This window comes from Pyrus communis, chromosome 2 (genome assembly GCF_963583255.1).
Source record: "Pyrus communis chromosome 2, drPyrComm1.1, whole genome shotgun sequence".
Taxonomy (NCBI): Eukaryota; Viridiplantae; Streptophyta; class Magnoliopsida; order Rosales; family Rosaceae; genus Pyrus; species Pyrus communis.
The window spans coordinates 8,493,066-8,509,319 of NC_084804.1; the positions used below are offsets into that span (position 1 = coordinate 8,493,066).

The following is a 16,254-nucleotide window of genomic DNA, read 5'->3' on the forward strand; positions in this document are numbered from 1 at the left end:
TCAAAATCAAGAAAAGTGGCAATCAAGAACATGAAATGTTTAACTTTCTTATTTCAGGTGGGCTATCTAATCTAACAGATCGAGTAGCCCATATATAGTTTTATTTTTCCTTCGGCTGACTAAATTTCGGTTCCTTCAGACACTTAAGACCCTTTTGTCATGAGGAGGTCCAAGCATGAAGCCCACCGAATCCATGGTTTAAAATCTCTAAAACAAAAAATAAATAGATATGGCTGGCCTCCTTCAAGATGAAAATGGGCAATGGTCTAGCGTCAATCGATGGAGAGGTCATTTGCTAGCCTTCGTTCTTGAGAGTCACGCACAAAACTTTGTAAATTTGGGAAGTTTGTTTGTACCATGTTCCCTAAAGTATTGTGCCTCAAAAAAACCAAGAATGCCTAACATATTGACCAAACATAACCATATACCATAATTATAAACATAAGACATAAGAAAATGTGTGATGTTATTCACAATGTCAAAAGTGTGTATAGTGTACATATACGTACTAGCTAGATCCATGCATAGAACTGCTAACTGGTTTGGGCTGCACTCCAGTTTCTTTCCAAATGATAAAATATTTCACATAAATAGTATCATAGTCGATTCTAAGTTTTTGAACGCACAAGGCAAAATTCGCAAAAACCTTTCTTTGTTTGTAGTTAGATACATCTTTCACAAGGAAATAAAGCTTCAAAATAGTCCATAACTTCATTCAAATACAAACCTTTATTTCAACTCGTTAGATGCATCCAAAACTCGATATCTCTTCACCATGACAAGTAATAAGGGAAACATTTTGATTTGCCACCTATAGTTTTACCAAAGTGCAATTTGCAACCTGAAAATGGAAAACGAAAAACTGAAGCAATGTATTACTTGAATTATAATTAATTAATTGCAATCTGCCACCAAAAGAGGTCACCAAAACATGCACTGCTTCAATTTTTTTAATCGAAATTTTGACTAAGTTAACGATAGATTGTTGATTACAATTAAATCCCCTTCAGGTGAAAATTTGTGACATGAGTGAATTTCCAGTGGCAATTTAAGAATTTGTGCAAAGTATTAATAAAACTGATTGGAATAGAGTGCTTGCATTTGTTCTAAATTATGTGGTTATCCATATAGAGAAAAGTATTAAGGGCACGTTTGGTGGCCCGCCTAGGGTTGGATTTGGTAGTTTGGATTGATTAGGCTAGGATTGGAGTGGATAGGTTGGTAGTGTCTGTTGTTTGATGCGGACAACTCAACCAAATTCAATTTGGGATAGGCTGGGAGTTTTCTTGCTCAACTCTTTGAACGGGAAGAGAAACCTCACCATGTTATTCTAACAAAAACCACTGTTTTAAAAATCTCCACCTAATGTTGTCTAGGCGCTGTTGTAAACTAAACCAAAAACCAATCAAGCAATAAACAAAACATAATGATTTCAGAGTTCCTCCAATATAGGAGTATCTCTCTAACAACGGAAACTTTATTGATTACCAACAAATACAAGATAACTCACAAACATAAAGTATTCTCAAGTATACAAACTTAAGCCTCTCAAAAACTTTCACACCCAAAACTCTATCCCACATCCATCTATTTATACTAATAGATGTCATAGGTTTACACAAAGTCCCTAGAATATAGGAAACCAAATCCTATACTAAAACTAAATCCCAAAAAAATTAGGAAACACAAGTCCAAATATCTTGCGTCCAAGATATCCTAATCCTTGTTTGATTCTTGTTTTAGTTTAGGCAAGTTGATTTAATGCCAAATCCAACAATCTCCATCTTGGCATGAAATCCATAACGAGGCATCAAGATCAAACTTGCTTCAACTGCACCAAATCCAAGCAGTGCTCGAACTTAGCCACATTAACCACCTTTATCGACATATCAGCTGGACTATATTTTGTAGCAACCTTTTTTAGACGAATCTCACCTTCAGCTACCACTTCTCTCACAAAATGATATCGTACATCAAAGTGCTTAGTCCTAGCATGATGTACCTGATATCTGGCCAAATAAATGGCACTTTGGCTGTCACAATATACATCTAACTTGTGTTGTTCTACACCTAAATCTCCTAACAACCCTAGAGTCCACATTGCTTCTTTGATAACTTCAGCGATCGCCATGTATTTTGCTTTTGTGGTTGATAATGCCACCGTTGGTTGTAATATTGATCTTCAAGAAATAGGACCCTTTGCCATAGTAAACACATACCCAGTCGTCGATCTTCACTTGTTTAAGTCTCCAGCAAAGTCTGAGTCCACATATCCAACTGAGAACTTATCAATTCCTTCATCACATCTTTCAAAACAAATACCTTTGTCCTTCATTCCATGTAAATACCTTAGTATCCACTTAGCAACATTCCAATGCTCTCTTCCAGGATTATGCATGAATCTACTAACAATTCCAGCTGCCTATGCAATATCAGGACAAGTACACACCATAGCATTCTTAACCCTCTAACCAAATTAGCATATGGAATACCATTCATCTTCATTTTTCTTCATTAGTTTTGGGACATTGTTGACTGCTCAACTTGAAGTGAGCACCTAATGGAGTTCCTACAGGCTTAGTGTCTTTTGTTACTCCAAACTACTGTAACAACTTCTCAAGATATTGCTTCTGAGACAAACACACCAAACTTTTTTGTCTATCCCTTGTGATCTCTATTCCCAATATTTTCTTGGCTTCACCGAGATTCTTCAGTTCAAACTCCCTTCTCATTTGCTCATTTAACTTTTCTATCTCTGAAATATTGCTTGAGGCTATGAACATGTCGTCCACATAGATTAACAAGTATATGAACGAACCATCTTTCAATTTCTTGTGATAAGCATAGTGGTCATAGTGACTTCTTGTATGGTCTTGACCTTTCATAAACTTGTCAAATCTTAAATACCATTGCCTGGGTGACTGCTTCAAACCATGAAGAAATTTTCTGAGCTTACAAACCAATCTTTCTTTGCCCTTCACTTGATACCCCTCGGGTTGTCTCATATAAATTTCTTCATCCAAATTACCATGAAGGAATGCAGTCTTCACGTCTAGTTGTACCAATTCAAGGTTGAAAGTGCAACTAGGGCAAGCAATATTCGAATGAAAGAGTGCTTAACCACAGAGAAAAAAAAATCACATTGTAATAAATTCCCTCATTCTGAGCATATCCTTTAACCACTAGCCTAGCTTTAAATCTTACCAAACTCTTGTCATCCACTCCATCATTCTTTGCATAAACCTTGTAGCCAATTTCTTTCCTTCCGCTAGGTAGCTCCACCAATTCCCGAGTTTTATTCTTGCGAAGGGAGAACATCTCATTGTCCATTGCATCATACCATTTACTCTCTTCTTCACTATTTACTGCTTCTTCAAAATTAGTGGGAATTTCAGCCTCAATTACTGGCAATGCATATACCATGCAGGCTATGCAATCTTTATATCTCGTAGGTAGGGATATGTCTCTTTTTCCTTTCCTTTTGACTATGCAATCATCTTATATCTTTAGTTCTTCTGATGGTGTTTCTTCTTTGCAATCACTCTCTTCATGTTCAAGTTGATCACGTTATCTTTCTTTTTATAGAGCTTCCTTAATTCGCTGCAAATTCACAATTACTCGTTCCCTAAACTTCACCATCTGAACATTTTCCTTCAATTTCATGTGACTTTCATCGAATGTCACATCTCTACTTATTATAATCTTGTTCAACTTCGGATACCAAAGTCTGAAGCTTTTCACACCATTATTGAATCCCATAAAAACAACTTTATTGGCTTTCCTTCACATGAAAATAGGCATTGCATCCAAACACTCGTAGCTTATCGTAGTCCTGAGCTAGTTCTCTAGACCACACTTCAAAGGGTGTTCTACCTTCCAATGTTATTGATGGTAGTCGATTAAGCACATGACATGCATGGCTCAAAGCTTCTGCCCAAAATCTCTTTGGCAGCTTAGCTTAAGATAGCATGCAATAAACTTTCTCGAGCAATGTTCTATTTAGTCTCTCTACAATCTCATTCTGTTGTGAAGTATGTTTAACATTGAAATGCCGAGTAATCCCTTCCTTTTTACACACTTTGAAGAAAGGATCAGAGGTATATTCCCCTCCATTGTCACTTCTCAGTATCTTAATCTTCTTTCTAGTCTTGTTCTCCACCATGTTCTTCCATTCCAGTAAGATGTCAAGAACCTCGTCCTTTCGTTTCATCGTATATATCCATGATCTGCGAGAGTAGTCATTAATAAAAGATACAAACCATCTTTTTCCACCTAAAAAAGCATTCTTTGCAGGCCCCCAAACATTAGAGTGAACATAGTCCAAAATTCATTTCGTTTGATTAACAGTTGAGCCAAATTTCACCTCTGTTGTTTACCAAGAACGCAATGCTCACAAAACTCTATCTTTCCAGTTTTTGCTCCTTTTAAACACCTTTGCTTGATCAATCCTTGCAATTTTTTTTTCTCCTACATGTCCCAACCTCATGTGCCATAATGCAGACAAGTCATTTTTATGACTTTGCACTTCATCAGCTACCATAGCCACTCCATTTTCCAAAGTCTTTCCTTGTAACATATAAAGTAAGCCATTCCGAGGCCCTTTCATTATGACAAGTGCTCATTTAGCAACTTTGAGCACATTGTTATCGGAGTAAAACTTGTAGCCTTGTGACTCGAGAATGCCTACTGAGATCAAATTTTTCTTCAAATTTGGAACGTACCTTACACCATGCAATTCTCGAATCACACTATCATGATGTTTAATCCTGATACTTCCAATTCCTTGAGTTGTACATGGGTTATCATCTCCCATATACACAGTTCCATTCATAACTTTGAAGCTTGAAAACCAATGCCTTTGAGAAGTCAAGTGATGGGTACAACCTATGTCAAGCAACCATTCTTTCATATAATCCATAGTGCTCGATGCAGTTAGGGCACAGACAAATTCCTCATCCTCAACTTTAACCATATTTGCTTCTGAGTCATCCTTCTTCTTTCTAGTATTTTCTTTGATTTTAGGGTAGTACTTCTTCTAGTGTCATTTTTCATGACAAAAAGCACATTCATCTTTTTCCAAGAACTTTCTATTCTTTAAGATTCCTCTAGTACGAGACCTACTATTTTTTCGTACGAACCTTTCTTTTCTTTCGATCTCCCTCTCACCATCAAAGCTTCAAAGTTATTCCTTTCTTACCTATTAAGGTGTCTCACTTATGATTCATAATAGCACATGAGATTTCATCATACTTAATTGTCTCCCTGCCATAAATCCAAGTAGTTATAAAAGGCTCATAGGATTCAGGCAATGAGTTCATCAGGATTGAGACCTTGTCTTCATTTTTGATTATCTCTTCAAGATTTGCCAGTTCAGCTAGAAGCCTATTAAACTATTCTGGATGGCCAATCATCTTTGTGCCCTTTTTGTACTGGAATTTGTACAACTTGCGCTTGAGATGCAGTTGATTCTCTGCACTCTTCTTCATATATTTTGTCTCCAATGCACCCCACAATTCCTTCGCATAAGTTATGTTCATCACACCATACTTCTGTTGCTTTCCCAAGTATAACCAAATTGTAAAACATGCATGAGCATTTAATCTTTCCCATTCTTTTTTTTTTCATCGAAAACGGCATGTCTCCTAACACAACAACCAAACCTTGTTGTATCAGGACATCTCGAACCTCACATTGCCACATAGCAAAGTTGTTCGTTCCATCAAATTTCTCAATTTCAAACCTAGTGCTCTGAATCGTCATCTTGGTTCCACTAGTGCCAGACTTTTCTTTAACATCATCACCACTGGTAGAGTTAGCAGTCTTCGTCATTGCTTGATAGTCACAACCCATGAAAGAACCTAAGCTCTTGATACCACATGTTGTAAATTGAACCAAAAACCAATCAAGCAATAAACAAAACACAACAATTTTAAAGTTCTTCAAATATAGGAGTACCTATCTTACAACGAAGCTTTATTGAATGCCAACAAATACAAGAGAACTCACAAAAATAAAGTGTTCTCAAGTATACAAACTTATGCCTCTAAAAAACTTTTACACACAAAACTCTATCCCACATCCATCTATTTATACTAATAGATGTAGTAGGTTTACACAAAGTCCATGGAATATAGGAAACCAAATCCTATACTAAAACCAAATCCCAAACCAACTAGGAAACACAAATCCAAATATCTTACGTCCAGGATATCCTAATCCTTGTTTTAGTTTAGGCATATTGATTTAATGCCAAATCCAACAAGCGCTAGGCGGTAGGCTACTGCCCCGATTATTGTCTAGGTGTTTGAAAATTAAGAAAAGGCGCCTAGACTTGTTGAGGCACACGCCTAGCCCACCTAGGTTGGGACTCGCTTAGATAGAAAATAGATAACTTTCATTTTGTATGTTATTTTTTCAACAAATTGTAAGAGACTTGCCGAATAGTTAAATGAACACATATTATAGGCTTGTTTCCCATGTTTTCATTATGTTCCAATACTTCATAATATATATCTCATTCTATTTTGTAATTTATGATGAAATTATATATATTTTAAGTATAAATAGACACTTATTTACACGAAATATAATAGATTTACTTAAATTAGCCTAGTCTGCCTAGACGTTAGGCCCCAGCCCGCTGCCCGACTAGCGCCTAGAGTCTTTTAAAACCTTGATAAAAACTAAAACGGAAAAAAAAATGATCTCCACTTAACCCATACCTGTAACACTTGCAAATCAAAACAAATAGAAATCCTTAAACCCACCACCCATTGACAATCCACTACACCTGAAATCAAAGAAACAGATTGCCGCCAAAATCGAATAAGATCGCTACAAAATTGAAGAAAAAGGTCGACCATGAAATCGAAGAAGATTGCCGGAAAATTGAAGAAGAACGACAACTAAATCGAAGAAGAGGATCGAAGGTCAAATGGAAGAAAATGTTCGTGCAACAAAGAAGAAACCATGCTGATTAAGAAGGAAATCTCGGAGACATAATTGTAACCTGTGTATATGAGGGTGAGTTACATAACCCCTCTTATTTTAGATTCATAACCAATCGGTCCTAACCTGTCCAAAATACATTTAACGTCATCAAACATCGAACTGGACACGTAACCCTTTTAATTGAACATAACATGCTCTATCCAGCCCACCAAACGAGCCCTAAGGCCTTCCGTAATAGGCTGAAAAAAGTTAGTGTGATACTAATATTTTGAATTCATATAAGAATCACATGTCTACAGTGGGCCGAATTTTGAGTGTGACACCAATTTATTGAATCGATGAGTTCAATATATTAGATTCATGAGTCCAATATATCAAACTCATAAGTGTGGTACCAATATATTGAACTCACACTAATACAACGGTAGTGTTATAGAAATTAAACTTAGGATGTCTAATTCCTATATATAAGTATCACACTCACTTGAACCACTGTGAAAGGCCTAATCCTATATATAGGGATCTATTGAGAAGAAAATGATACATTTTGATATTTCCAGTTTCTATCTTATTTTTTGTATTTTATTTCTAACATGTTACCAACATAATTTTCTAATGCACACATATTTTTCTTCATCAACAGAGTCATATGTCACAATAATATGCACAACTGGGTGTTGGAATATTTTCTTTAATTACCGCACCTATTGGGAGAAATCGCATTGCTACTCAATGTCTCCTAGTCAATTATGGATTGCTTGAAAACTCAATTGGAGTTTGAAATATTAACTTTGAATATCTTGTATCTACTAATGTTTAGTGAATTTGAGTAAATATAGGCAAAAGGGGTTCCGAGTCTATTTGGACTTAATTTAAGGACGTATAGATGCATAAGGATTCTTCATGAGCTTATGATGGGCGTATCCTATTAGAATTATGCATTCTATATTAGTAAGGGTCTTATTAGTGTGCTACAAGCATTAAACATAATACTCCCCCTTGACGATCCAAGTTAGTACTCTAACGTGTTTTAAATATATGAGCACCTTAAATTAAACTTGGATGATATATATTGCATCCGATCATTACCAATTTGTGCGATGTTATATATATATATATATGTGTGTGTGTGTGTGTGTGTGTGTACACACATGTGCAGCATATTAAATACAAAGCAAAAGTTCTTTTTCTTGTTAGCCGATATGTGCATCAATCAAACTACAACATCTCAAGATCATCACTCCCTACTCGTTATTGTGCCAAACCCATATGATCAAATACAAAATAGCTATTTTCGAACTTTGAATTAGCTAGAAATTATAAGCTTCTTCAGATACTAGCTAAGTTAAAGGATGTCTCCTTGTCTCCTTCATTTATTCTATGGATCAAATAAATGCAAATTGGTTTTTCTATATTTTTATTTCGGTGATTGCTTTCTCTTTTTGGTAGGGGGTGAAAACGCAGAGAGCTAGGCATGCCATTCTCAAGAGGTGGTGGCTTAGTAGTGGTGGTATGCTTTGCGAGGGTCCGAGAGACCCCCGGTCGGGGCCCCCGGGTGGGGGGGGCGCAGGGCAGCACAAAAGAAGCTTCTGGTGTATACTTTGTAAGAAGCAGAAAAATTCTTTACTAAAAGGACCCAAAGTTGCCAAATGAGTAAGATGCAGAATCCAAAGTACTTGTGAATTGGAGAAGTACTGCAAATGATTTGCATTTGCATGCGTGGAAGAATGTGCCTTGAATAACAGCTTCCTCAAATCATAATCATATGCTGATCATGATTCCTTATAAATTAATCAACATGCAGAGATATTATTATTGCATGCAAACTACTGTAATATTATTTAAAATGAAAAACCTAATTAACCAAGATAGCTTCATATATATAGCCACGTATCATCAGCAGCAGCTTTCGATGCAATGAGAGTACCCTTTAACTTTGCCCACATAAAGATAGAAGCTTCCTCGATATGTGCACGCATGGGAGTGCGTATTCTTCCTTGCTTTTAGGCTTTATCATCTTTTCCTCTCTCTCTCTCTCTCTCTCTCTCTCTCTCTCTCTCTCTCTCTCTCTCTCTCTCTCTCTCTCTCTCTCCCTCCCTCCTGAGTTGTGTCTATGTGAAGATCGGACAGGAGCTTTCCTGCCAACTTGCAGTGGCTAAATTTTTCCCTGCAACCAATAAAGCTATTGTGGCATCACTTTCTTTTTCCACACACGAAATCCAAACCCCCTCTCACTCTACATGGATCTAATCTACTTAGTTAGTCCTTAATAAGATCACCTGTTAGAGGCAGTTAGATACTCACATGATCTGTCTTACTAATAATGTTAGTAACTGGAATCCATGCATGATTATAAAAAAAAAATCAAATTAAGTACACCAATCAAGAGGACTTTTATTTTCTTTCAATAAAAACTTAGACACACAATACCAACATTTGTTGATACATTTATATAATAGATGTAAACTTTATGATTGCATGTGGGACTCAATGTATCTAACAGTTGTATTAACAAGTGTGTTAATTTTTCGTGAATTGCGAGATAAAATAAATTACCGTATACGTCACCTAAATAAGTAGTTGCGTTAAAAATTGTTGGGTAAAGAGGATAAAGTCATGTGCATACTACTTGTTGAGTAAAGAAAAAAATGATGAAAGGTTCACTTGTTGTCCTCCTTGTATGACACCCAAGGAATGTGAAAGACTAAGGAGTGAAAAAGGAGCCTTGAAAGATAGATACTATTGGTCGGCTCTTGTAGAAATTCTTTCTCATCTTTAAAAGGGAGCTTGTCCTCTATAAGATCTTCCCATGCCAACTGAGTATTGTTCCTTAAAAATTATATAAATCAATTTTTCTTTCTTTACTGTGCTCTATGCATGTGTTCGTTAGCGCTTATACGATCTTGTACTTTATTGGGGTTTATGTTTTGTTAAATTCTAGGTTATTATCCCAATAGTTTTGTCTGCAATAAGAAGAGTGTCTAACTTAAAAAGCAGCATTATTGCTATTTGCTAGTCTTCCTGCATGATTTCACAATACAATTAATTAATCTACAACATACATGAGATCACATTGACCATACACTATTACCTGCAGCCCAAAAATGAAAAGGAGAGAGGGGGGGGACAGAAAAAACCTTCCAACTGCTTGACCTTACCCTTATATATGATGGAATTCAAAAGCTCGTAAAAACCAAAGTATCCGCCGACTGTAGAATGACGTAAGCTATAACCTTTTTTTTATTTTTTTTATTTTTTTAACAAACGATATTATCCATACTAAAGAGACGAGAAATGATATTATCTACACCAAGGGGTTGAGGGAGTGGGCTAAGCCTCACACCGGGCTAGCCGTTATGATATGGTCCAAATTCGCCTTTGACAAGAATCGAACCTAAAACTTCTCTCATCACTTACAAGCAAAAAAGAATATCACTAAACCATAGTACTAAGTGGCAACTATAACGTTCCTAAGACTAATTAAATGTTAGTAACTAGAAGTTGCAGCTAAGTTTCTTTTTAATTAAAAAAGAAATTAAAGAATGCATGATGAATTTTCAAATAAAATGTCTTGATTAATAGCTACGAGAGACATGAAAGTTTTCATGCTGTATATCACTTGAAAAAAGTACGAAGTTGTATTACTTGCAAGTAATAAGGAACAATATATTAATTACTCTACAGTACTTTTCTTTCTCAATCATACTTAATAAACAAAGAAAATATACCTGCAGATCGCAATTTTTATTTATTTAAAAAAGTTATGTATATTCATGAATAGTATTGTGGAATTAATGTTGCACCTTGCTACTCATATATAGTTTTATTCATGTCAAGATCAAATTTTCCATGACATCCATGGAAATGGGGAAATTAAGTATCAAGCACTTACAAGGATCGGATCACATTAAGTAACAAATGTGCTGACAAAATTAATAGTGTAACTTTATAGGTTTGCCATGCATGGCATTTATCATACTTTAATTTAGTAGAAACCCTAACGTGACCTAATAACCTTAATGAACATCGTACAAGAAAAGAAGAAAGAAAAAAGAAGAAGGAAACCTTCATGTTATGGACCAAAACCCTAGATCGATCTCATACTTCAAAGCTTAATATCAATTGATTTTGGGCTCACCCGAATGGTGAATTTCTTCCTTGTCGAACGCCGGTGTTGATCATGGGGTTCATCCTGTCTGAGCCTAGTGGTGCTCTCCGTGGCGAAGGCCTTTCAAGTTTATTTGCTGAATCAAACTTCTTGTCATCCCCTTGGAGCATTGGCTTGGATTCGTAAATGTCTGAAATAGAATCGATCTCTGAGCCTCTCTCGATAGATGGCGGAGCAATTTGAATTGAATCTGATGATTTGAAAGGATCATCCTGAGGCCCAAGACATGATGCGGCTGTTCCCAAGTCTTGAAGCCGGAGATCATCAGACCAAATCAAGGGGCTCTTGCCGCTACCACTATAAGGGCTAGGCCTTTTCTTTGGTCCCAAGCAAATGTTGTTATCGTTATTCGGCATGAAACAATGATCAAGAGGTGGCCTGTCCAAGTTTTGCTGAAGATCAAGGTGATCTCCTCCATAGATGTTAAGGTCTTGAAAAGATGGAAAGTTGAGAGGAGAATTGAAATCTTTCAAAGATCCCATGTCAGTAGGGTTAACACTTTGGTTTCCAATATTACCCTTGTAACTTCCTGCTGCAGCTGCCATATTGTTCTCACCAGCAAGGGTTTGGCAGGCCTTCTCTAATATGCTTTGCATGTACTTTCCCTGAGCCTCAATTCTCAATTGAAGGTGTTTTTGGACCTGTTATATATATGGTATAACATGCTATAATCAGGATCAAGGTCATGAAATATATGTCCAAAACCTTGCTTTTGATCACTGAACTACTTAGAATACTAATGCATGAGTTGAAATATACCTCCAATTGTTCATGCAGTCTTCTCTGCACCTCCATTTGCATCCTAATCGCATCAACCATGTTGGAATTAATTCCGTTATATACAGTTTTTCACATGCATTAAACAAGAAAATCCAAACCCACCCCCCAACAAAGCATGAAAGGATATATAGCCAACCGAGTTTTTTAAAGATTGTACATATTTTCACTTCAAGATTTTAAAATTACTAAAATATATGAAAAAGAAGAGAAAGAACAAGAATAGACAATATATACATACTCATTCATACTGCGGTTTATTATGGCAGGAGAAGATGCACTATTTCGTTGGAGATCCAGTGGAGATGCTGCCATGAAAATAAATGAACAGAAATCAGATATGCTATTTATTGAAAAATAATAATTTGTTAATTGAAAACAGTCCAAAATTTGTACACATGTATATGTATTGTGAGGAACCCTAGAAAAGAGTCACATAAACTCATACCATGATCCTTCATTGAATGGTCATTGAATTCCTTGTGAGGTTGCTTTCCAAGCCTAAATTTCTATACAAGGGAAACCAAAGAAATTAATAATAAGAAGGGAAAAGAGAGAAAAAGAAATATCAATAGCCGACCCGAAAATTGGAATTTTGTAAAAGTGAAGAAAAGAAAAAGAAGTTTGAAAAAACTTTGTGTTTGTATGAAAAATAAACCTGGAGGTGGCTCTTGAGGTGGTAAAGTGTAAGACCCTTCACACCCATAACCCTCATGATAGTTTTAGGTGTAGCCTCTGAAAAATTAAGAGAGAAATCAATGAGCTTATGTGCATAATATGCATGAAATTTTTATATATGATGAAGCTAGGTGACTTGAAATGATGGTATTACTGTCTGGTCCTCCAAGCTGAGTGACAGCATCGACAAAGCGTTCATGAAGCTCGACGGTCCATCGCAGACGAGGCTTAGGGTCGGTGGTGAGAACAAGGCCAGAGTCCCCTTGGACACACATGGGTCTGTCATGGGAATTCATAGTTGATGGCTTCTTGTGGTGTTGGTGATGGTGTTGGAACATTATTCTCTCTTTTTTGGGTTTTCTCTCTCTCTCTCTCTCTCTCTCTCACTCAGAGCTGAGGGCTCTGGGAATACCGAGAGATTCAAGAACAAATGCGATGCAAATAGGGAAGAATAGGGTGCGGTTTTGAAGAAGAGGAGGTGGGCTGCCTTTGGTTTCTCTCTCAAGGACTAGAAAGCATGGGAGACAAGCTAACCTTGTTTAAAAGAAAATTGTTTATCATTTAAAATAAATAAAAAATTAAAGCGCACCTTATTCTACATTGTGCTGCTGGTCTTCCTTTGCTAAAAGATACTCTCTCTATCTCTCTCTCTCTCTCTCTCTCTCTCTCTCTCTCTCTCTCTCCCCACCAATTCTACGCTAAATATACTATTATGCAAGCATATTATAATGTAATTAGAGAGTATTAATTTGATTGGTATTTTTAGAGTGGTGCATCTTTAGTTTGTTATCTCCAAAAGAGGAAGAGATCTTTGTAGTGTTATATATTCTATTAGCATGTGAAACCTTTATTTTTTGCACTAAGATATGAGTGAGACCCCTCATGAATGTCAATGATGATGGGCAGTATGTTGTACTTTAGTTTACCCCCTTATTTTTCTGAAACCATATATCTATTATAAATATAACACTGCATATATATATATATATATATATATATATATATATATGCTCCTCTCTCCCTCATCATTACTTATATAATTAAATCTTCACCATCTTTTTCAGTATACTTACTTTGAACCAATTATAACCTATATCTCCAGCATCATATGGTGTTTAGAACACAAAGACACATCCTTTATGTCATTACCAACAAAAAGATTTCAAGTATCATTACCATTTTTTCATGTTTGTATTAATGTAAGATTCATATGCCAAAAACCCCATTAGTTTTCTAATTTTTGCCCCCTGTTTTTCATGCTCCTAGATGGTTCAATGAGTGTTTAGGAGTAAATAAAAAGGAATATATTAGTATTTTTTTATGTCATTCGATTTTATTTAAGCTCTCATTTTTTTGAAGATTCTGACTCTGTCATTATTGAATGCACGGTTAGGCATTGTATCAAGCTTTTGGGACATATATATGATTACAAGAACTTGATTATCAGTAAGATATATAATCGAAATGGCAATATAGATGTGACCCATTAGATATTATTCTAAAGTTAAATTATTTCTACTCTTTGAAGGAAGTTAAGGTTCTATTATAAAATCAATTGACGATATTAAGAGTAGCACAACTTACTTAATTATAAGTCTATGTAAGGTCTCTCTTCTCATCAATTTGCGTGGTGGGTTAACATAATCTTTATCTATAGGTTTTCATATCAATCGAATTTATGTTAAACATTTCATGCCATAATACTCCAGGATGTATACAATGATGCCTAGGACATGTTTTCTACAATGCTTTTGATCACTGAACTACTTAGAATACTAATGCATGAGTTGAAATATACCTCCAATTGTTCATGCAGTCTTCTCTGCACCTCCATTTGCATCCTAATCGCATCAACCATGTTGGAATTAATTCCGTTTTATACAGTTTTTCACATGCATTCCAATTTATTTTAAACATTTCATACCATAATACTCCAGGATGTATACAATGCTGCGTAGGACATGTTTTCTACATGCCTATTGGTATATCCAAATAATATTGTTTGCAAAACCCTCATCAAACAAGTCTCAAGATTGAATATGAAGATGAAGTACCAAATTAATCTGTTTTATTTGTAAGATTAAAGATCAATGAATGCGCTCGATTTTCTATCATGGAGGAGAGAAAGCACTAAAAAACAAGAAAATAAGGAACCAAACTTTAGGGTTTGTGGTTGGTAATATATGGGGACGTGAACATCAATGCATAAAGGGTGTTGTACTGTGAAGCTTTTGATGACAGGAGTAGGGGACCTTGGCCTTATACTTCTTCTAAAGCTTAATTTACTGGGCCTCAATCCCTTATCTCACTTTCCTGGAATTCAAGACTGCTGCTCAGCTGCAATGCAATATATTTCTACTCCAATCCAAACAACAACAAGCAAAACAACTCAAGTAAGGTCAAACCTAATAAGTTGCCACATTGCCCCACTCACTCTACTAAAGGATGTAATTTAGGGTATGAACAACTTGAAGGTTGGACCCAATAAATGAAATTAAAGAAAAAACACAAAATAGAGAACATAATAAATCTCTCTTCCTCTCTCTCTCATGCAAAATGTCAAATATCTACCCAAGTCATTATCTATGCTAATTAGTTCTAGTACTTCACCCAAAGATGGGGGATCAAGCTGGAGCTGGAGATTTTGAGTATAAAAGTAAATGTTCTTAAGTACTTGAGCTATAAGTATCTTGCATATTCAACAATACTCTTGAGTCTTGTGTCACGAGTTACTTTTCTCAAGTTTTAGTTATCAACTCACGTGTCAATTCCTTATTTATCGTAATTAAGTGAGAAGGTAGACTTGACAAATAAATTCAAGTCATCTAGGATCCAAAAATTTGAAATAATAAAACGAAACTACGATTTTATTAACTTAATTCGTCTGTACATTTTCGTCTATAACCAGAATCGTATAAATGACTCTCAATAGTATTTGCCCAAATCTCAGTTGGGAATAAATGCTTTCTTCTTTGACAATCAAAGGAAGATTCTTCTCCTAAAGATCTAGAACTCCATGAGCTACACAAAGCTCAATATTTTACAAGATATATATAACATTTTATGACCGTCCTATCTTGTATATAATTTGGTCCCATTTGGTAAAAGATGTTGACCAGGTCCCACCCAATTGTTCAAATCAAACCTATGCATGCATGCCAGGTAGGAAATCAAACATTGCAGCATAGATTGATTTCGAGTTCCTTAGATTTGACCTTCCCCAACCACCCTTTGCATGCAAACGAAATTGCTTTTATAATTTTGGCACCTCCTCTATCCAAAAATATGTGTGAGAGAGAAACAAAGCATTTCAATTTAGAATTGGAGATATTCTTCTTTAAACCACCGATTATATTATAATTCAAGCAAAGTTATGATTTAACTTTTAGTTGATAATTATAATGGTTTTAATTGAAAGCCAAAAACGAGTGGAAAAGTGGGTTGGCTTAGTGTTAAGGGCATGTTTGCTTGAATTTCAAGCATCTTTTTATGTGATCTATAGAGAATTATTCGATAAAATGAATATATTCCTTAGAAGGTGAGTTTGCGGGACCCTACTTTATTGTACAATTTGAATACTTTACAAAGCTTCCCGCTTTTCTATCGAGTTCCCAAGGAGGATTGGATTGCTGGACAAGCCTGCATGCATGTTGCTGCATCTGCATGCATGCATGCATCAA

The 16,254-nt window shown here is 35.8% G+C and overlaps 1 protein-coding gene across 1 annotated transcript; it reads right to left on the reverse strand.

The window, feature by feature from the left end:
• Window positions 1–10,748: 10,748 nt before the first annotated feature.
• LOC137726448 (myb family transcription factor IPN2-like) lies at window positions 10,749–12,982 on the reverse strand. The gene is made up of 6 exons (XM_068465382.1): window positions 12,729–12,982; window positions 12,555–12,631; window positions 12,345–12,405; window positions 12,138–12,204; window positions 11,879–11,921; window positions 10,749–11,760 (listed from the first exon to the last, which is right to left on the reverse strand). The coding sequence occupies exons 1-6, from the start codon at window positions 12,910–12,912 to the stop codon at window positions 11,086–11,088; spliced, it is 1,107 nt and encodes a 368-aa protein (XP_068321483.1). The 5' UTR covers window positions 12,913–12,982; the 3' UTR covers window positions 10,749–11,085.
• Window positions 12,983–16,254: the final 3,272 nt, after the last annotated feature.